This window comes from Cydia strobilella, chromosome 26 (assembly GCF_947568885.1).
Source record: "Cydia strobilella chromosome 26, ilCydStro3.1, whole genome shotgun sequence".
Classification (NCBI taxonomy): domain Eukaryota; kingdom Metazoa; phylum Arthropoda; class Insecta; order Lepidoptera; family Tortricidae; genus Cydia; species Cydia strobilella.
Genome location: NC_086066.1, coordinates 5,968,001 through 5,986,684, shown reverse-complemented (window position 1 = coordinate 5,986,684; position 18,684 = coordinate 5,968,001). Strand labels below are relative to the sequence as shown.

The 18,684-nt window shown below is 39.9% G+C and overlaps 1 protein-coding gene across 1 annotated transcript in view; it reads right to left on the bottom strand.

The window, feature by feature from the left end:
- Positions 1–18,684, bottom strand: part of LOC134753290 (endoribonuclease Dcr-1) — an 88,620-nt gene that overhangs the window by 27,740 nt on the left and 42,196 nt on the right. The window contains exons 23-28 of the mRNA XM_063689136.1: positions 18,294–18,472; positions 14,977–15,147; positions 7,103–7,229; positions 6,130–6,303; positions 4,708–4,822; positions 3,715–3,814 (exon numbers count right to left, since the gene is read on the bottom strand). Coding sequence (XP_063545206.1) covers positions 3,715–3,814; positions 4,708–4,822; positions 6,130–6,303; positions 7,103–7,229; positions 14,977–15,147; positions 18,294–18,472 — 866 coding nt within the window. The remainder of the gene's footprint in view (positions 1–3,714; positions 3,815–4,707; positions 4,823–6,129; positions 6,304–7,102; positions 7,230–14,976; positions 15,148–18,293; positions 18,473–18,684) is intronic.

The window sequence follows — 18,684 nt, the reverse complement described above, 5'->3', positions numbered from 1 at the left end:
CATCAACTATCACAAAGTCAATCATACTTTTCCTAACATTCTCCGCCTCTCGAGTGTATAAGTGTATTCTTTTGTGGTCAAACATCGTGTTTGTTACACAAAGGTTCCACTCTTGGCAAATTTCTAACACGCTTCTCCCATTATCATTCACTCTCTCGTCACCGTACATTCCAAGAACCTTTTCAAATCCGTCCCTTTTTATTCCTACCCAGCCATTGAAGTCACCTAACAAAACTAATCTTTCATTACTCTTACATACTTTCAAAACCTCTCTTAGTTCATCCCAAAATATCTGCCTTTCATCCCGAACGCGCTGTGAGATACTCGCACCCCGGTCTACTGGAGCGTAAACTCCTACCAAAAATATGCGCATCATTCCCACATTCAGTCTAATCCACATCAGTCTGGAATTCACACATTCAAATTCTCTCACACACTCAGCCATTCTTGCGGAAAGTACAACACCAACTCCCTGACAGGCGCGATCCGAACTAGGTACCCCAGACCAATACGCCGTGTAGCTTCCATGCAAGGTGGTATCGCATCCTTTCCGTTTCGTCTCATTAACACACAGAATATCAATTTTTCTTTCATCCATCATCTGCAAAACCTCATTTAATTTCTCTTCCATTCCTCCTCCAACATTCAGCGTAGCAAAGCGGCTCTCCGTGAGCCGCTTGTCGCCCCCGCGAGAAACGAGACGTGACGGGTGGCGTACCACGTCGCCGCCATTCGGATGATTATTATTATTTACTAACAAGATTTGCTTGACCAACTATATATATCAATCAAATATCGTTTTTTTTTAAACTAGGAGTATTCTTGCTTCCAGCGTAGCAAAACCGTCTCGTGTGATGCGGAAGGGTCCTGGATTTTCCCCAGGCTACCATCCCCCCACACAGTCCTACCGCTCGAATGGCCATAGTGCCATAGAGCCCGTCAGGTTAAAAAAAAAATGGCTGAATGCCATGATGCTGTGCAACAATTATATGTGAAATAGAAATTAAAAAAAAGCCACTTCCCGGCCTAGGCCTACAACTTTGTATGAAATTTCATTACAGACCTCTCGTCTAGCCGCGCCTGAAACGTGATACTTCCCAGCCTAATATAAAGAACGTAATATCAATATTACATAGCATGTTTGAGAAAAAGTCATTTATTGTCGCAGTATATAAAAAAACAGTAGTAGGTACAAGCTTAAATTACAGCAGTATAATACAAGTACATATACAAGTAGGAACTATCTATATATACCTACATATATGACATTTAGAATTATATTTAACAATATTATAAATGGAGGATGGTCCATGAAGGACCTCAGTGCGATGCTCGCTGATCAGCAGAGTATCTGAACGAGTTGGTCTGAAAATGAACATGGACAAGACGAAGATCATGTCTAACGTCCATGTTGTGCCAACTCCCGTATTAATCGGAGGCTCTGCGCTCGAAGTTGTTGACGATTATGTATACCTAGGACAAACAGTCCAGTTAGGTAGGTCCAACTTCGAGAAAGAGGTCACTCGTCGAATCCGACTCGGTTGGGCAGCGTTCGGGAAGCTCCACAGTATCTTTTCGTCCAAATTGCCGCAGTGTCTTAAGTCAAAAGTCTTTGACCAGTGTGTGTTGCCAGTGATGACATACGGATCTGAGACGTGGGCGCTAACAATGGGCCTCATAAGAAGGCTCAAGGTCACGCAAAGGGCAATGGAGAGAGCTATGCTCGGGGTTTCTCTGCGTGATAGAGTCAGAAATGATGATATCCGCAGTAGAACTAGGGTCACCGACATAGCTCGCAGAATTGCAAACCTTAAGTGGCAGTGGGCGGGGCACATTGCTCGCAGAACTGATGGCCGGTGGGGCCGGAAGGTTCTGGAGTGGCGTCCGCGTACCGGAAGACGAACTGCCGGTAGGCCTCCAACAAGATGGAGCGACGACCTGGTGAAGGTCGCGGGAATTCGGTGGTTGCGAGCGGCACAGGATCGGTCGGAGTGGCGAGCCTTGGGGGAGGAATATGTCCAGCAGTGGACGTCTATCGGCTGACATGATGATGATGATGATAATATTATAAATGCTAAGTGCGACAATAGGCTCGGGCCTCAACAATCGGGAGTCGGGAATATGTGACAGCGATACACGTCGTCCCTTCCTAACTCATGAGTCGCATGATGCGTTCTCATTCTTCTTTTTCTTCTTCTTTGTGTTAGGGGCTATATAAGGCTCCAAAGCCTATGTATCACTGCGACCATCCCTGATCTATTGTGATCGCTGTTAGGTTGGTAACATCACTAGTTTAGTTTGACATTTAGTGTTATCTGTGGAAACTCTCTCTTCCACCCAAGATGGCGTCGCTGTACAAATATTTAAGTAAAATAAATTATATAAAGTCAGTTCGTCTTTCTTTCATCACCATTATAACAATCGCCACCTACTACAACTCTCGATACAAACCTGCAACTTCAAACAGCTGCAGGATCTTTTTGATTTCGAGATACTTTAACTCCTCCGGGCGCAATTTTTTTTTTTATACTACGTCGGTGGCAAACAAGCATACGGCCCGCCTGATGTTAAGCAGTCTCCGTAGCCTATGTACGCCTGCAACTCCAGAGGAGTTACATGCGCGTTGCCGTCCCTAACACTCCTCTCCCTCGAGCTCTGGCAACCTTACTCACCGGCAGGAACACAACACTATTAGTAGGGTCTAGTGTTATTTGGCTACGGTTTTCTGTAAGGTGGAGGTACCTCCCCAGTTGGGCTCTGCTCTAGATCTGGAATGACATCCGCTGTCCTGTGCCCTACCACACAAAGCGAGATGTCATTCACAGTGCCCATACCTCTCTTTTGGACGTAGTTTAAGGACATACCCGGGTCCAATATATGTCCACCCAGGATTAAGTCACGAGTACGCATTAGGCAAGGGCACTATCAGGATGTGTAGGGGCGTCTCCTCTGCCTCCTATTCTCATTCTTACTCACTAGACCGTGCTTAACGACTACTCAATAGGGAGCGTGCATAAACTGTAGGGGGCAGCACAGGAGACGTCAGATTTTTGGCGCGAGGCGTAAATGTGTAGTTTATGCTTCCAAAGTAGCCCACAAGAGGGCAGCACTTGCTTTGGCGTGAAGTGTCAATGGAAATGTGATGTACATGTTTATGGTTCTGATTCAGGCCACAAGATGGCAGACCCTCCAACGCGCACGGTCCCTATACTTAAGGCCGTTCCATCGGTTTGCCGCTGTCTCTGTCACATTTCGCAAGAAAGAACGGGAACGAGCATGCGCGCCAAGTGTCCATTTTGATCAAATTTTGTCGATTTTTATTTATTTTAAAAACGTTACCCTACAATATCGAAATTCGAAAGCTATGAAATTACTATTTAAGTTAGAATTGTTTTTTCTTCTTTTTTTGTTTTTAGTATCACATAATAAATAACCGAGTAAAGTTGGATTAAAAGTCCGAGTTAGAGGTTACTTTGGGAATTAATTGTATCGAGCGAAGTGTCATAATTCGTGTATCGGAAGCTATGATATTAAAGATAATATAGTCAAAAACTACATATATTTTTTCCACGTCTACGAATATCAACGCCTCTTAGAAAAACATGATCATATAAGGAGATTTTTCGCCTTCTGGCTCAGGGAACCGTGTTAACATGTGGAGACCTAACAGGTGGCTTCTGAACTGGGTCACCTGGGACACAACATGCAAGTTACCTCGATATGTAGGAGCAGTCGCTGTCCGCCATGGAGAACGTTCGCGAAGGTTTAAACTGGCTTTTGGGCTTCTGAACTGGATCACACCAATTCGCACCGCCTATACACAACATAAATGTGACATTTTCAACCAAAAGGGTACCTATTGCCGGTTGTCAATAAGGCGCTATTTCTATATACCTTGAATTTAATACCTTTTGGTTGAAAACGTTACAAATAAACTACACTATACAGGAAAATTTGGGAAACCTTACACTAATCATAATCAACCTAGTTCCACAGTAGGCTCATCTCAACTCGGGCTTTATTCTTGTAATGTATTTATAGGGTTCCGTACCCAAAGGGTAAAAACTGGACCATATTACTAAGACTCCGCTGTCCGTCCGTCTGTCTGTCCGTCTGTCACTGGGCTGTATCTCAAAAACCGTGATAGCTAGACAGTTGAAATTTTCACAGATGATGTATTTCTGTTGCCGCTATAACAACAAATACTAAAAACAGAATAAAATAAATATTTAAATGGGGCTCCTTAACAACAAACGTAATTTTTTTGCCGTTTTCTGAGTAATGGTACGGAACCCTTCGTGCGAGAGTCCGACTCGCACTTGGTCGGTTTTTTTTCATCACACCGTTTTTTAAATCCTAAATTTCGGCCTAAGGCTGTAATGTACGTCTGAAATTAAGTAGAAGTTTTATTTTTCCCCCTTTTTTCCTTACAAGTGTGATGAAATAGTATATTACGATACAAGTGCGAAGAATAGGAAATTCGATAATAGTAGCGATAAATTAAAACACGACAAATCGACACGAGTTGCGGCTTACGTATTCGCACATGTATCGTACAACGTTTTACAGTACATATGGCCCTTTCAATTTTTTACATGGTTGCGTAATGAGCTTATTATCGCACTGGTGCGGTAAAGTAGCACCATATGTACTGTAAATATTAAATACAGTCAAATACCCTATTATGCATAGTGGATCAGTACTCACCGGAAGCGGAAGTGCAGAAGGTGAGATTAGGAGGCAGCGGTTCTAGAAACTCATCAAACTCCGGTTCCGGTATGGAGGACGCCATGTTGTTGTCCCAAGTGCCGATCTCGAAGCCCTGCAACATACCAAGATGGTGGAACCTCGGTAACTCGAACTCGGAGTCTAAGCCGTAGTAAATTAATGTTTTGTTTAATCATATTTTTGACTTATGTAAACTTAAGAATAAGAATAAGAAATATTTATTAGCACAAAAATAACATAAAACATTGATTCATTTAGACAAACAGAATTGTGCTAAAAGGTCCTCACTCAGCTTGATGTCCCGAAGTGAATCCTAGGACACACTACGTGACGCTGATTTTCAGTGAGGCCTGATAAAACTAAAACTAGAACTAAAACTAACTAGGTAGCATAAATAAGAACAAAATTAAGTAAGTAACAAAAACATAAGGATCAATCCATATATGTGGTATTTTCTATAAAAAGGGACCTTATTGTCGATGGCGCTTACGCTATTATTAACGATGCTCCGATATAAATACAATGCCGCGCGACGCTGTGCGGCATAAGCGCCATCGACAATAAGGTCCCTTTTCATAGAAAATGCCTCATATAAGTAAGACATTTGCTATGCCTGCACCTGTGTAATATAATGTGCCTTTTATTATGCAAATAAATGAATTATGAATTAGCCCAAAATCAAAACACTGATTTAAACTTTCACGATTTTTACTCATTATTATTCACAACGGCGGGACTTAATCGCGTCTTGGTCTCGGAGAAGACCACGGTGACAACGCCGTCCTCGAAACGTCGGAGGTAAATTTAAAACTTATTTTACGCGATTAATTCCCGTCGTTGTGAATAATAATGAGCCCAAAATCTAGTCCGAAATTAGGCAGAACTTTAATTTTTTTCCCTTTTTTTTCCTTACAAGTGAGACGAAAAACATCGCGTGTGCCACGGTCGGTACAGGAATTACGAACTCGTGTTAATTAAGCCCTCGCCTTTTGCTTCGGGCTTCAACTCACACTCGTTGGTGTATTCATGTTTATCTGCCTTAATACACAATGTACTATTTCTATCGAATATGTAAGTACATAGGTATATCTAGATTCTAGTAACCTTTTAGGGTTCCGTACCCAAAGGGTACTATTACTATTACTAAGACTCCGCTGTCTGTCTGTCCGTCTGTCACCAGGCTGTATCTCATGAACCGTGATAGCTAGACAGTTTAAATTTTCACAGATGATGTATTTCTGTTGCCGCTATAACAACAAATACTAAAAACAGAATAATATAAATATTCAAGTGGGGCTCCCATATAAGAAACGTGATTTTTTTGCCGTTTTTTGCGTAATGGTACGGAACCCTTCGTGCGCGAGGCCGGTTCGCACTTGGCCGGTTTTATTTTTAACTTACGCTCTCAGCATCCTCCTTCTCCTGCAAAATATCGTTGATCGTCTTCTCCTTGGGTTCTTCCGTCTCTTTCTGTTCCTCGTGTTCTCTCTCCTTCAGTTCCACCTCGTCTTCATCTTTCGGTTCCTCTTCGTTTTCTTTTTTTTTATCGTTCTTCTCAGAGTCGGCGCTCAGCACCTGAAAGTCGATAACATATTCACCGCTGAGCTACGGTCGTAGCCGATAACATGGGTTTCCCGGTACGTAGCGAAAATGCTTCGTAGAGGCAAAACGATTGTAGAAGTGGAAGCGACTTTTTCAGTGGAAGTGGATGTTCTCTCCCCCCGCCTTTTCATAATCATAATCATAATCATTTTTATTCATAAAACCAATTTATATGTGTCGTTTTCAAGCAAAAGGTACCACATTGTCGCTTGTCATAAGGACGCTCTGGCTGGTTTTTCGTATAAAGATACAAGCAATTTTCGTCCTTATGGTAAGCGACAATGTGGTACCTTTTGATTGAAAAAGCCATCATCATCTCATCTCATTATTTTCTCTCAGTTTTGTGTCCCAGTTTCCAGTTTTTTCAACGGTTGTATTTACTACACGGGATGCTTAAGAAGGATATATACAGGTTGGCTAAATAATAAGTGCATTCCCGTTACCAGGATGATTTTGGGATTATACTGAGCAACTTTTACTAAGAGACCAACCACAAAATCGCGAAAAAAAAATTTACTCTCAAATAGAAAATGGACCAGCCAAAATCTATGAAACAACCAAAATTTTTTACGCAATTTCGGAGTTGGTCCCATAGTAAAAGTTGCTCAGTATTATCCCAAAACCTCCCTGGCAACGGGAATGCACTTATTTTATAGCCCGCCTGTATAGTAGTCAACATTTTTTATGTCTGATAAGATGTGAATGTTTTCTTATCCTTATACAGCCAAATTTACTTTTGTGATTTCGAGGTTAGTTTGGTGTGGTGTCTTACCTCAGCTAGACTCCATCCAAAGTCAAGCGCTGGCCATTGGAACCCCGGACCCACTCTTGGGACCCCTAGAGCGACCCCGGCCGCTACGCCACGACGTATCTCGTCTGCTATTAGCAGTGCGTTGATTCTGAGGACAAAAAATAATAATAAGATAATTAGGGGTCTCAAAACTACGACACGCATGTCTGTCAGTCTAGCCAATTTATAGCGAATTTGTTTTTCGCTCCTAACTCTCATAATAATCATAAAATCGAAAACAATGATAGACATTTAACATTCATTTTAATATGCATAGACATTTATTCATAATATTTTTAAATATTACAAGTCAAGCATTATTCAGTTCGTATATAACATTAAGATTGAATAAAATAAAATGTCCGTTTTAACCCTGCCAAGACACAGGTTTGCGCGTTTACCGCAAAAAAGTTAGAGTTTGTAGTGTCACCTCGTTTTGAGAGCACTCCCCTGACTGCCGCAGACAGCATCGGAATCCTCGGCGTCGACATTTCGAGTGAAGTCCAGTTCCGCGGCCATTTAGAGGGTAAGGCCAAATTAGCCTCAAAAACGCTTGGTGTGCTCAACAGATCGAGACAGTGTTTCACGCCGGCCCACCGCCTACAGCTGTACAAAGCGCAGGTTCGCCCGCACATGGAATACTGCTCTCATCTATGGGCAGGGGCACCCCAATACCAGCTTCTCCCTCTGAACCGCATCCAACGAAGAGCGACTCGAATTATCGACTGCCAGCGTATTTCGAAACGGCTTGACTCCTTGGCGCTGCGTAGAGATGTGGCCTCGCTCTGCATTTTCTATCGTGTGTATAACGGGGAGTGCTCCGAGGAATTGTTCGGATTAATCCCTGCCGCTTCTTTTCGCCATCGCCCTACGCGACAACATTACCATCCTTACCACTTAGATGGTTGGCAGTCCTAAACTGTGCGTTTCTCTAGAAACTTCTACCTCGCACAGCTAAACTGTGGAATGAACTGTCGCCTGCGGTATTACTGGACCGATATGACCTTCAAACCTTCAAGAAAAGAGCGTACTCCCATCTTAAAGGCCGGCAACGCACTTACAACCCCTCTGGTGTTGCGGGTGTCCATGGGCGGCGGTAATCGCTTACCATCAGGTGATCCGTCTGCTCGTTTGCCTCCTATTTCATAAAATAAAATAAAATGACCTTTTTCTCGCACCCTGTATGTTTTTTTCAAAAACTGTAAACGCCAATCTTCATTAATTTGAAATTGAGGGAAAGTCTTCTAAGACGATTTTCGCGTAGCAGCACGGGATCTGGTAGCTGCCCTGACTGACCCACTAAGAAAATCCACCCTGTATAATTATCACTATTAAGTACTATTAACAGTAACTTAATAGTAAACCGCCTCATTTGCTTGCCAGCAGCGCTTATAAATTATACAAATAAACACAAACATAGAAACAATCACAGCATTGACATTAGAAAAATAAGCAGAAAAATACACTTCCACAATGCACAAACAAAACGCTGAAAGAAAACGTCAAACGTCAAATGTCAATGTGACAGCACGGCAGGGTAGGTTATTAAAGCAGGTATTTAAATCAACTAGATATTTTATATCTACCGCTGCAAAAACTGAAGTGATTTCTTAATGTACCGTTTTAAATATAAAGAAGATTTTGTAAAGAGCATTCGTGCGTTAGTTGCATTCTTTGATTATTTAATTAAGTGGTGCATCATGCCGATAGAAGTGTAAGTATGATTGAGAAATTATCATTTATTTATATAATGGTATAATGTTTTCGTGTTAATACGCTAAAGTCAACGATAAACAGCAGTACGCATGTAGAATCATCCTTCAATAGTAATAATTATTAAAAAAACGTACTTCCAGAGTATTTATATATACAAAAGGGATATTTCGCGAAACCAGACAGTTTTTATTCTTTTGAGTCTCCAGGGGTTAAATTTGCCATTCCAAAATTCTTGACGTTCAATTTGGATTATCATTACGGTCGCGGACATTGTCAATGTCAACCTTTTACTCTAGGCTCTAGAGAAACACAAGGCTCATTTTGCATTATAATGTGCACTAACCGAAGATAATGTAATTTGTTTCAGAAAAATTCAAGAGAGAAGGCTTGGTTCAGTCTTGAAACTGAGGTGTATGATTAGCCTTTGTTCTTTGAATGCAAAACCCTTGGAAACCATATCAAGTCAACATTTTAATGTCACTGACTTAGCCGAAGTGCAGCTTCAATTTAACTTCAAGAACAAAAACTTCTGTACGTTCTGTAAGTTTGTCTATCTATCTAATTCGAATTTTCCACTCATTTACTCTAAGGTTAGCTGGAAGAAATCCCTTATAGGGATAAGCTCGCCTTTGTACCTAAATTTATATGAATTTCATGTTATCAATTTTTGTTTTGTACAATAAAGTGATTTACTACTACTACTAAAACTTTGTTGAATGTTATATTTTAGCACAGAATTATATAAAGGCAAAAAACATTGAAGTAAAAATTAAAGCATCTTGTCAAGAAACCTCTGAACCATTTTACTCAGAATGGATTTGCGACAATCAATGGAAAACAATTGGAATCAGAGAAAATTATGATGTCAATTTAAATTGTGTGTGTACAACCTTGCTGGATATTAATATTTCAGCGAGAAAGGTTGGCCCTTCGCTTCTCCTAAATCTTTACAATGATGTTGATTTTACTGACTTCAGCTTGAGCACATCTGAGGGCAGTGTGGGCGTACACAAGGCATGTCTAGCAGCCACCAGCGATGTGTTTCGCGCTATGCTTAGTCACGAATGGAAGGAAAAGGAAGCGGGCCACATTCAGATGGAGGGGGTCACTGTGCAGACCCTTAAACATTTAAAGGACTACATTTACATTAGAAAGCTGCCCGATGACGATCTAAAGCCTTTACTTACACTCGCCTCCTGCTACTTAATTGACGATCTTATAGAAGATTGCGTCTCCAAGTTGGCTATGAATAGTAGTTCTGAAGACTGGTACAGTCTTATAGCATACGCCGCAAGGCATCAAATAGTTGAACTAACAAGAGCTATTCTGTTTGTGAATCCAGCTTGTGAGATCAAACATGAAGTCGACTAGAACGGGCAGAAGAACTTACTTTAAATTTATACTTAAATATAACATCTAATAATTTAATAATATAATTTAATTTTTTATTCCTATTATAATTTGTAATCTTTTATTCCTTTGAATTTAATATAATAAAAATATGAAATAAAAGTGACTTATTATTAAACCTTGACAAGATTCTGATTGGACCTGATCCGTACCCAAAGGGTAAAAACGGGACTCTATTACTAAGACTCCGCTGTCTGTCTCTCTGTCTGTCCGTCTGTCACCAGGCTGTATCTCACGAACCGTGATAGCTAGACAGTTGAAATCTTCACAGATGATGTATTAACAACAAATACTAAAAACAGAATAAAATAAATATTTTAGTAGGGCTCCCATACAACAAACGTGATTTTTTTGCCGTTTTTATAAATGGTATGGAACCCTTCGTGCGCGAGTCCGACTCGCACTTGGCCAGTTTTTTTCATGTAAATATTTTATCGTATTCAAAATAGTTTTTCTTGCATCTTTGACATGGGAAGCATGCGGTCATAGGGTATGCAGACGACCTAGCCTTACTTGGAGAAACCAAACAAGATATCGCCAAGTCCGTTGCTGTCCTGGAAACCAAAGCCAAAAAGGTGGGCCTAAGTATCAGCCATGAAAAGTCAGAGTAACTTCACATGAAACGCTATAAAAACACGCGCGTCAAAAGAGAAGATCTTCATGTTGGAGATACTACATATAAAGGGGTGGCCACATTTAGATACTTAGGCTGCACTGTCACCGACACCAACACTCGGGAGGAGGAAATTGACATCCGGATTCAGAACGCCTTACGATATAGTGCCGCCCTTCATAAAGTGTTAGTGTCCAAGCTCCTGAGTAAAAACACAAAACTGCGTATATATAAGACGGTCATACGGCCGATACTCATGTACGGATGCGAGACTTGGACGCTAACACTTAAAGAAGAAAACAAGCTCCTGATGGCAGAAAGGAGAATACTCAGAAAAATCCTGGGGCCTGTGAGAAGGGAATATGGCAGTTTTAGACTCCGAAAAAACGTCGAGATTGAAGATCTTGTGGCTGCACCCAACATTATAGGCGAGACAAAAGCTCACCGTCTCCGCTGGTTCGGCCACGTTTTGAGAATGGAGGAGGATCGCGGCGTTAAAAGGGCGTACTTGGGACGCCAGGTGGGGCGGAGGCCGATCGGACGTCCCAGGTATCGCTGGGGCGATGCTGTTGGAGTAGATTTGAGCGCTCTCCATGCCGATAACTGGCGGGAGATGGCACAGGATCGAGACGACTGGCGTATACTCGTGTCGGAGGCCAAGACTCATTTTGGGTCGCTGCGCCATTAAGTAAGTAAGCATCTTTGACAATCTATTTTGGCATTTTTGTGGTAAAATCTCTTCTTGTTTACATCGGTGGCATGCGATGACTTGAATGTCTGTTGTCAGGTTGTCACAGAATTTAAAGAAAGCTACTTGCTGGCTGAGGATTCGTTTTAAACGGACGACCTTGGGAGTCCGTTTAATTGAATCCGAAGCCAGCAAGTAGCCTTCCAGCCGAGTCATATATAGTGCTTTTCTCAAAAATATCGCAATAAATACAACTATAGTAGAAATATTTTACAGAAGCAACGTTTTTATGTATATTTTTCACAGAAAAAAGTAAAAGATTTGCTTTGCCGCCGTTTTATTTTTTTTAATTAAAAATAGAAGTGTATTTTTCTGCTGAAAATACGCCAACCTATTTGAGACACCTAAATAGTCGCGGTACCAACATTATAATAATGCCTTCATTTGATATGGCCACTTCAACTTTTAAAAAGTTTGGAACTCTACAAATAATGGAATTTGTATGCAACATTGCAGTCCCGAAATCGAGACTGCAATGTTTTTAACTTTTTAATTTTTTGACTGACCATAAACAACGCACTTCGCGACCAACTTCTTAACCGGCAACGTCGACTTTGCCGTCCATTTTTGAGGAAAATAAATTACTACCCCTGAAAATACGCACCATGGCGAAGGCCAAATATAATCTTGTCAAGGTACCTTGGGACACCTTCCACTTCCAATTTTTCTTTCATCATATATATGTACAGTCAAGGGCATACATACATATACATTCCCAAAGTTTCAAAAATATGTGTACACTCTCACCTTAGACAATAAAATCGTGTTCACATATTTTTGACCCATTTATCTGGATCAATATTTTTGCCTTCGACTGTACATAAAAACCCCGGAAAAATATTTGCTAGAGTTAGACTAAGCTGCGGCGACAAATAAAATGTAGTTTTTGAAAATCAGTATGTGACAACACCAAAGAATAGTACATTTCGATGCTAGTGCGGAAAGTATGTCATCACCTCACGAGTACCGAGAGTAGACTCGGGACAAGTGAAGAATGACATTTCCGCACGTGTATCGAACGACGTTTTTTAATACAGTTCCCAAAAAATAAGAAAAGCAACAAGTAAGGAATGGAATTCGAAACTTTTATATTATTAATCCTGTGACATTATTGACATTGACATTCTGAAGAGGTGTTTTTCTAGCTTTTATTCGACTAGAATACATTTTGTTATTATTATAAAACCCACTTCAATGAGTTTTTTTTTTCAAATGCATGTTCTATAAGACAGAAACGATTGTAAATATTAAAACATTGTACTATTATTACCTAAATATCGTTATTTACGATTATTTGTGTATCGTATGTTTATAAAAACAATATCGAATGTTGCCTTTGGAAACTTAAACCATTCTTGCAGTAAGAAAATACGCCTCTTCTTTGACAGGCGTTCCGTTCCATTCAGACAACTTATTAAGAACGGTTTTTCAACATTAAAAAATAAACGTAATGATGAAGACTTAAAGAGGTAAGTAATAAAATATGAAATATGCATTTATTTTTCGTATTCTTACATTAACAGTAGGTTTTTATGTTGATTACGACGTTTAAATGAAACTAATATTAGCACTCATCAATAAGTAGTCATGAATTGGAACAAGTAAAAATTTAAAAAAATTGGAAAAGTAAAAAGCACTAGTTCGCGAAAACCAACTTTCCGCACGCTAAACAGCCACGAAAAGTAGCACTTTTTGAGCAACTGTATTAAAAAAAAGTATTAAAGTGTCTTGATACTTGTGACACCACACACCACGCTGCGCTCAAAAACCGGCATCGCTGACGTAGGCGAGAAAACCGCTAGGCTCAAATGGGACTGGGCCGGTCACGTCCACCGCATGCATCCGGAGAGGTGGGCTAGCTTAGCAACCAAGTGGATGCCGGTAGAGGGGCGTGGACGGGGCAGGCCCAAACGGAGATGGCGGGATGACCTGGACAGCTTCCTGAACAACTGGCCGGAGGAAACACCAAATCGGGAGTCGTGGAAATCAAGGGGAGAGGCCTTTGCCCAGCAGTGGGACACTTAGTAGGCTTAAAAAAAAAAAGGATTAAATTATTCAATTAAACACATTATTAAATTCCATTATAAAATTAGACACATTATAAATTCAATTTAGAAATTATTGGGTAGGTTAAAAAAATCTTTGATGTCATAGAAATAATAGTCTAAGAGCCATTTTCTTAATTTTTTTAAGAATACTTGCGTACTACCCGCGTTCGTACCCGCTGGGAGCTTATTGTATGTTGTAGGTCCTACATGTGACATGATTTTGTATGACTTGGTCAGTATAATCATAGAGTAACTTATACTAGAGCGGTACTGTCATAGTAAATTTTGTAACCCCAGTAAATTCACTGCCATCTGTCGACACACTATAAAACTAAAAATAAATATTTATAAAAATACGATAAAATGTATTTAAATATGGATAAATGTTTTTTTTTATTTGCATTAATTATTTTTATGAGGTTGACCCATGTTTTTTCACTGATATGCGTTAAAATTGTTAAATAACAAACGAAACCGTCAACGCCATCTATACGACAGTAAGCCAAAGCTAGTAGCGCCCTTTGAACGAGAATCAAATTTTCTTGATTTTCGAGGCACGTTTTTTCCTTAGACTGTATACATCTATTACGGAGTTATATCTATCTTTGGTATAATATAATGAGTGCGGATGTACAATCAAACGACCCATTCGACGGGAAAAGATACTGCTACGAGTACATCTCATGCACAAAAGCACATGCGAGTACACAACTACACACACAACGTGAGCATCATTATACTTAAGTTAAGATTAGTTAAGATTTATAAGAATTGAGCGTTGTACAGTCTCTTCATTTTTGTGAGGTCCTGGCAGAATATCAGGGATGTGGCTTGCCGCATCATCATGCTGAGCCAGTCAGCGCCTATTCTCTGCCACGACACATGGTTTTGTATTTGTATTGTTCTCTTTTACTTATTTCAAGAATTGTAAACTAGTTTTTAAGTTTAATTCTAAGCTGCATGTTTTCTATGTACCATGTATGTTGTGGAAATGAATAAAGTTTTTATCTATCTATCTATCTACGTATAGTTGTGGTTATGGTACCCATCAAATTGTGTAAAATATTATCTAATACCTATAAAAAAGGAGTGTACAGGTTTTTAAAGGGTCGGCAACGCGCGTGTAATATCTCTGGTGTTACAGGCGTCCATAGGCTACGGTAACTGCTTACCATCAGGCGGGCCGTATGCTTGATTGCCACCGACGTGGTATAAAAAAAAAGTCAATAACCAGGGAGGGAGGTGAAACTATTTTTTTTAAAGCGGTCGTCCACTATCCTCTTACGGGTTTATGATATGTGTGTAGATGACCTCAACTGACCTGTAGAGCACGCAGGGCAGGGCGACGGTGGCGAACCACAGTGGCGCCGCGAAGGGATGCACGGTGCACAGTTCCGGTACTAGTATCTGCTTCTGGTCGAGGCGGTCGCGCTTGGCGCGCCGAGTGCGCTCCGAGGACACGGGCAGGGCTACGCCTTTGCGGTTCACGTATCTGAAAATTGATAATTCAAGTTATAAACTAATATAAATTGTATGTTGAAATGAAATGAAATGAAAATGAAAATTGTTTTATTTCCTTGTAAGCTTAGTCTACAAATTGCCATCAGTGGTTGGGACTTCCTTTTAGGTGAATGTACCTGTATCAGGATGCCCCGCTCTTCTATAAATATAACAGTCTTTTTTATTTAGGAAATATTGTTGGTATACATGATGATGATGTTATTTACTTTACTTTAGCTAAAGTTCATACTAATTAATATCTTTACCTAAATATTAGTTCAAATTATATGTTCGGTTACTATTAGGGTTCCGTACCCAAAGGGTGAAAACGGGACCCTATTATTAAGACTCCGCTGTCCGTCTGTCACCAGGCTGTATCTCATGAACCGTGATAGCTAGACAGTTGAAATTTTCACAGATGATGTATTTCTGTTGCCGCTATAACAACAAATACTAAAAACAGAATAATATAAATATTTAAATGGGACTCCATACAACAAACTTGATTTTTTTGCTGTTTTTTTCCGTGATGGTACGGAACACTTCGTACGCGAGTCCAACTCGCACTTCAAAGAAAAAAAAAATGTTTATTTTCTTTAACAATTTCATCATCTTAAAAATTAGTGGTTGGAACTCCTTGGCTCTTGGCCGGTTTTTTTATAAAACCTTAAATTAGTAGCGGGGTCTTCTTTCAGAAGTATTCAGTGAGGTGGGACGTAAAGGAGAACTAGGTGGTGTTGAATATAGGTTTATTCTGTATTAAATAACAAGTACATGCCCTTATATATACTAAGGCATGCACGTGTGTAGACGCCGGGTGCGCGGCAGTCCCAACAGCATTCTGCGATTGATAGCGGACAGGGTTGACTGTCCCTATGTCACACTGCGAGGGATTGCATTCTCCCGTTACTGTTATTATGTTTTAAATTTAAGTCTAGCTGTACCTACCTACTAACCCATTAGTTTTGGAAATGTTATTAATAAAATGTGTCTTGGTTACATGAAATACATGTAATGAATTGAATTGAATTGAATAAGGCGTAGTACGTACACTACACTTACAAGGAGATTCCAAGTATAACTAAATTGTGAAATGTTGTAACCAAAAAATTTTTTCATTTTCTCATAAAGTAACTTATACTAGAGCGGTACTATTGACAAAACAAACATAATACATTTTCAGCTTAGAAAAAATGATAAAAAACTTAACATTTTAATAGATAACGTACTAGTACCACAGATGGATCAAGTTCAGTACTTGGGCTGCACGATGGACGCCGGCCTCACGTGGTCCCCTCACATTGAGTCTATGTGTGACAGGCTAGCATCAGCGTGCTATGCCTTATCCAGACTCGCGCCTACCCTATCGCGCGTTAACTTACTTAAGGCGTACTATGGATATTTCCATTCAATACTAACGCAAAGTGTAGACCTGTGGGGCCTGGCAGCTGATCGTGACAGACCCTTTAAAATACAAAAGCGCGCAGTAAGGATCATAACAGGAAAGTGTCACGACCATCCTGCAAAAGAATTATTTAAAGAATTGAAAATACTTACGCTTCCAAGTGTCTATGTCCTCACTGCATGTAAGTATATAAGAGCAAATCTACACAACTATGTCTCCTCTACTACCAGGGAAAGAAGCACCCGACGGAGACCCCTTTTAGTTGTCCCACAATGTAAACTAGCTAAATCTAGAAAGTCACTCGCTGTTGTTGGGGCAGAATTGTACAACTCGCTTCCTGCCGAAATAATTGATGCAAGCGATACAACATTCGAAAAAAAACTCAGGGCACTCTTAACTGAACTGGCGTGCTATACCATCGACGACTTTGTCAGTAGGGCAGCCAACCCAACCACATAAAAATAGATACGTAAGTTAAGTACCTATATTTGTAAAATGTATACTAAAAATGTAAATTAATTAGTGATAATTTAATATAACTATTTATTATACTGAAAATGACGTGTAAAATACTAAATTTTATTAATAAATATCTGAATCTGAATCTGAATCTGAATCTGAATCTGTCATAGTAAATTTTGTAACCCCAGTAAATTCACTGCCATCTGTCGACACACTTTAAAACTAAAAATGAAGATTTATTAAAATACGATAAAATGTATTTAAATATGGATAAATGATTTTTTTTATTTGCATTAAATATTTTTATGATTTTGACCCATGTTCTTTCACTGATATGCGTTAAAATTGTTAAATAACAAACGAAACCGTCAACGCCATCTATACGACAGTAGGCCAAAGCTAGTAGCGCCCTCGGAACGAGAATCAATTTTTCTTGATTGTCGAGGCACGTTTTTTCCTTAGACTGTATCCATCTATTACGGAGTTATATCTATCTTTATTACTGCAATGTTCTGCCACCAGAGTGCAGCACTAGCCTTTTTAGCAAACCTACTTACTGTACCTTTAACAGGTTTTTGACAAGTTTTCAGAGATAATAAAATATGACATTTATGATATGACATGACATTGATGCATCAATGATGAATTTACAGAGGACCTACCGGAAAACGCGAATCCGAAATTTTGCTATTCACAACCCGAAATCAAAGATCATAATCATAATCATTTATTTCTTGAATTCGGTACAATAAAGATGTAATAAAACAATTTCTGATCAGCACATCCTGCCTTAATAGGCATAGAAATTTCAAGTACCTATAACAATGACTAGATTCTTATGACCTATCATGCAGCATGCAAAAATAATAAAGTTCCGAGTGGAGGGAAGTACGAGGAGAGGAAAACCGAGGAAAAGGTGGATGGACTGTGTGAAAGATGATATGAAACTAACGCAAGTGAATGATGAGATGACGGGTGACAGAGATGTATGGAAGAAAAAGACTTGCTGCGCCGACCCCAAGTGAATGGGACAAGGGCAAGCGAATGACTACATTATACTCAATTTAATAAATATGCGGCATATAGTCTAAAAAATCTTTCACAGAGTAAAAAGCATTTTGTACCAAAAAGTCCAACAAATATTTCCTAAATAGAGGCATATCGGATTCTCTTATTAAATCAGCACTGTTTGTTTTAAGCTGGTCACATTATTTCTACGTTTGACATTTGTGGTTGTCATTTTAGTCCACGGAATAAAAAACAGACTTTACCTGGGCGTAAGTAGATTGAGCCTGGCACTAGTGTGGTCCACGTCCAACAGAGGCTGGTTCGGCTGTGTGAGTGTGACGCCATATTTGCTCTTGTAATAATCTCTGAAGCTTGTGTGCGTGTCCGACGGGAACTCGGAGTCTGGGGTCAGGTTGGAGCATATTTCGGCTACTAGGAAGAACTGGAAGAGAAGATACAGTGATAAGTCTATTATTAACATTGTATAAAGACCGGCGTAGAGCGTGTCGGAATAATGCATAACAGTACACAATAAGGTAGATGTCCACGGGCTCGTCACTGTCCCAGTACATGTCGTTTTTAGGGTTCCGTAGCCAAATGGCAAAAAACGGAACCCTTATAGATTCGTCATGTCTGCCTGTCTGTCCGTCCGTA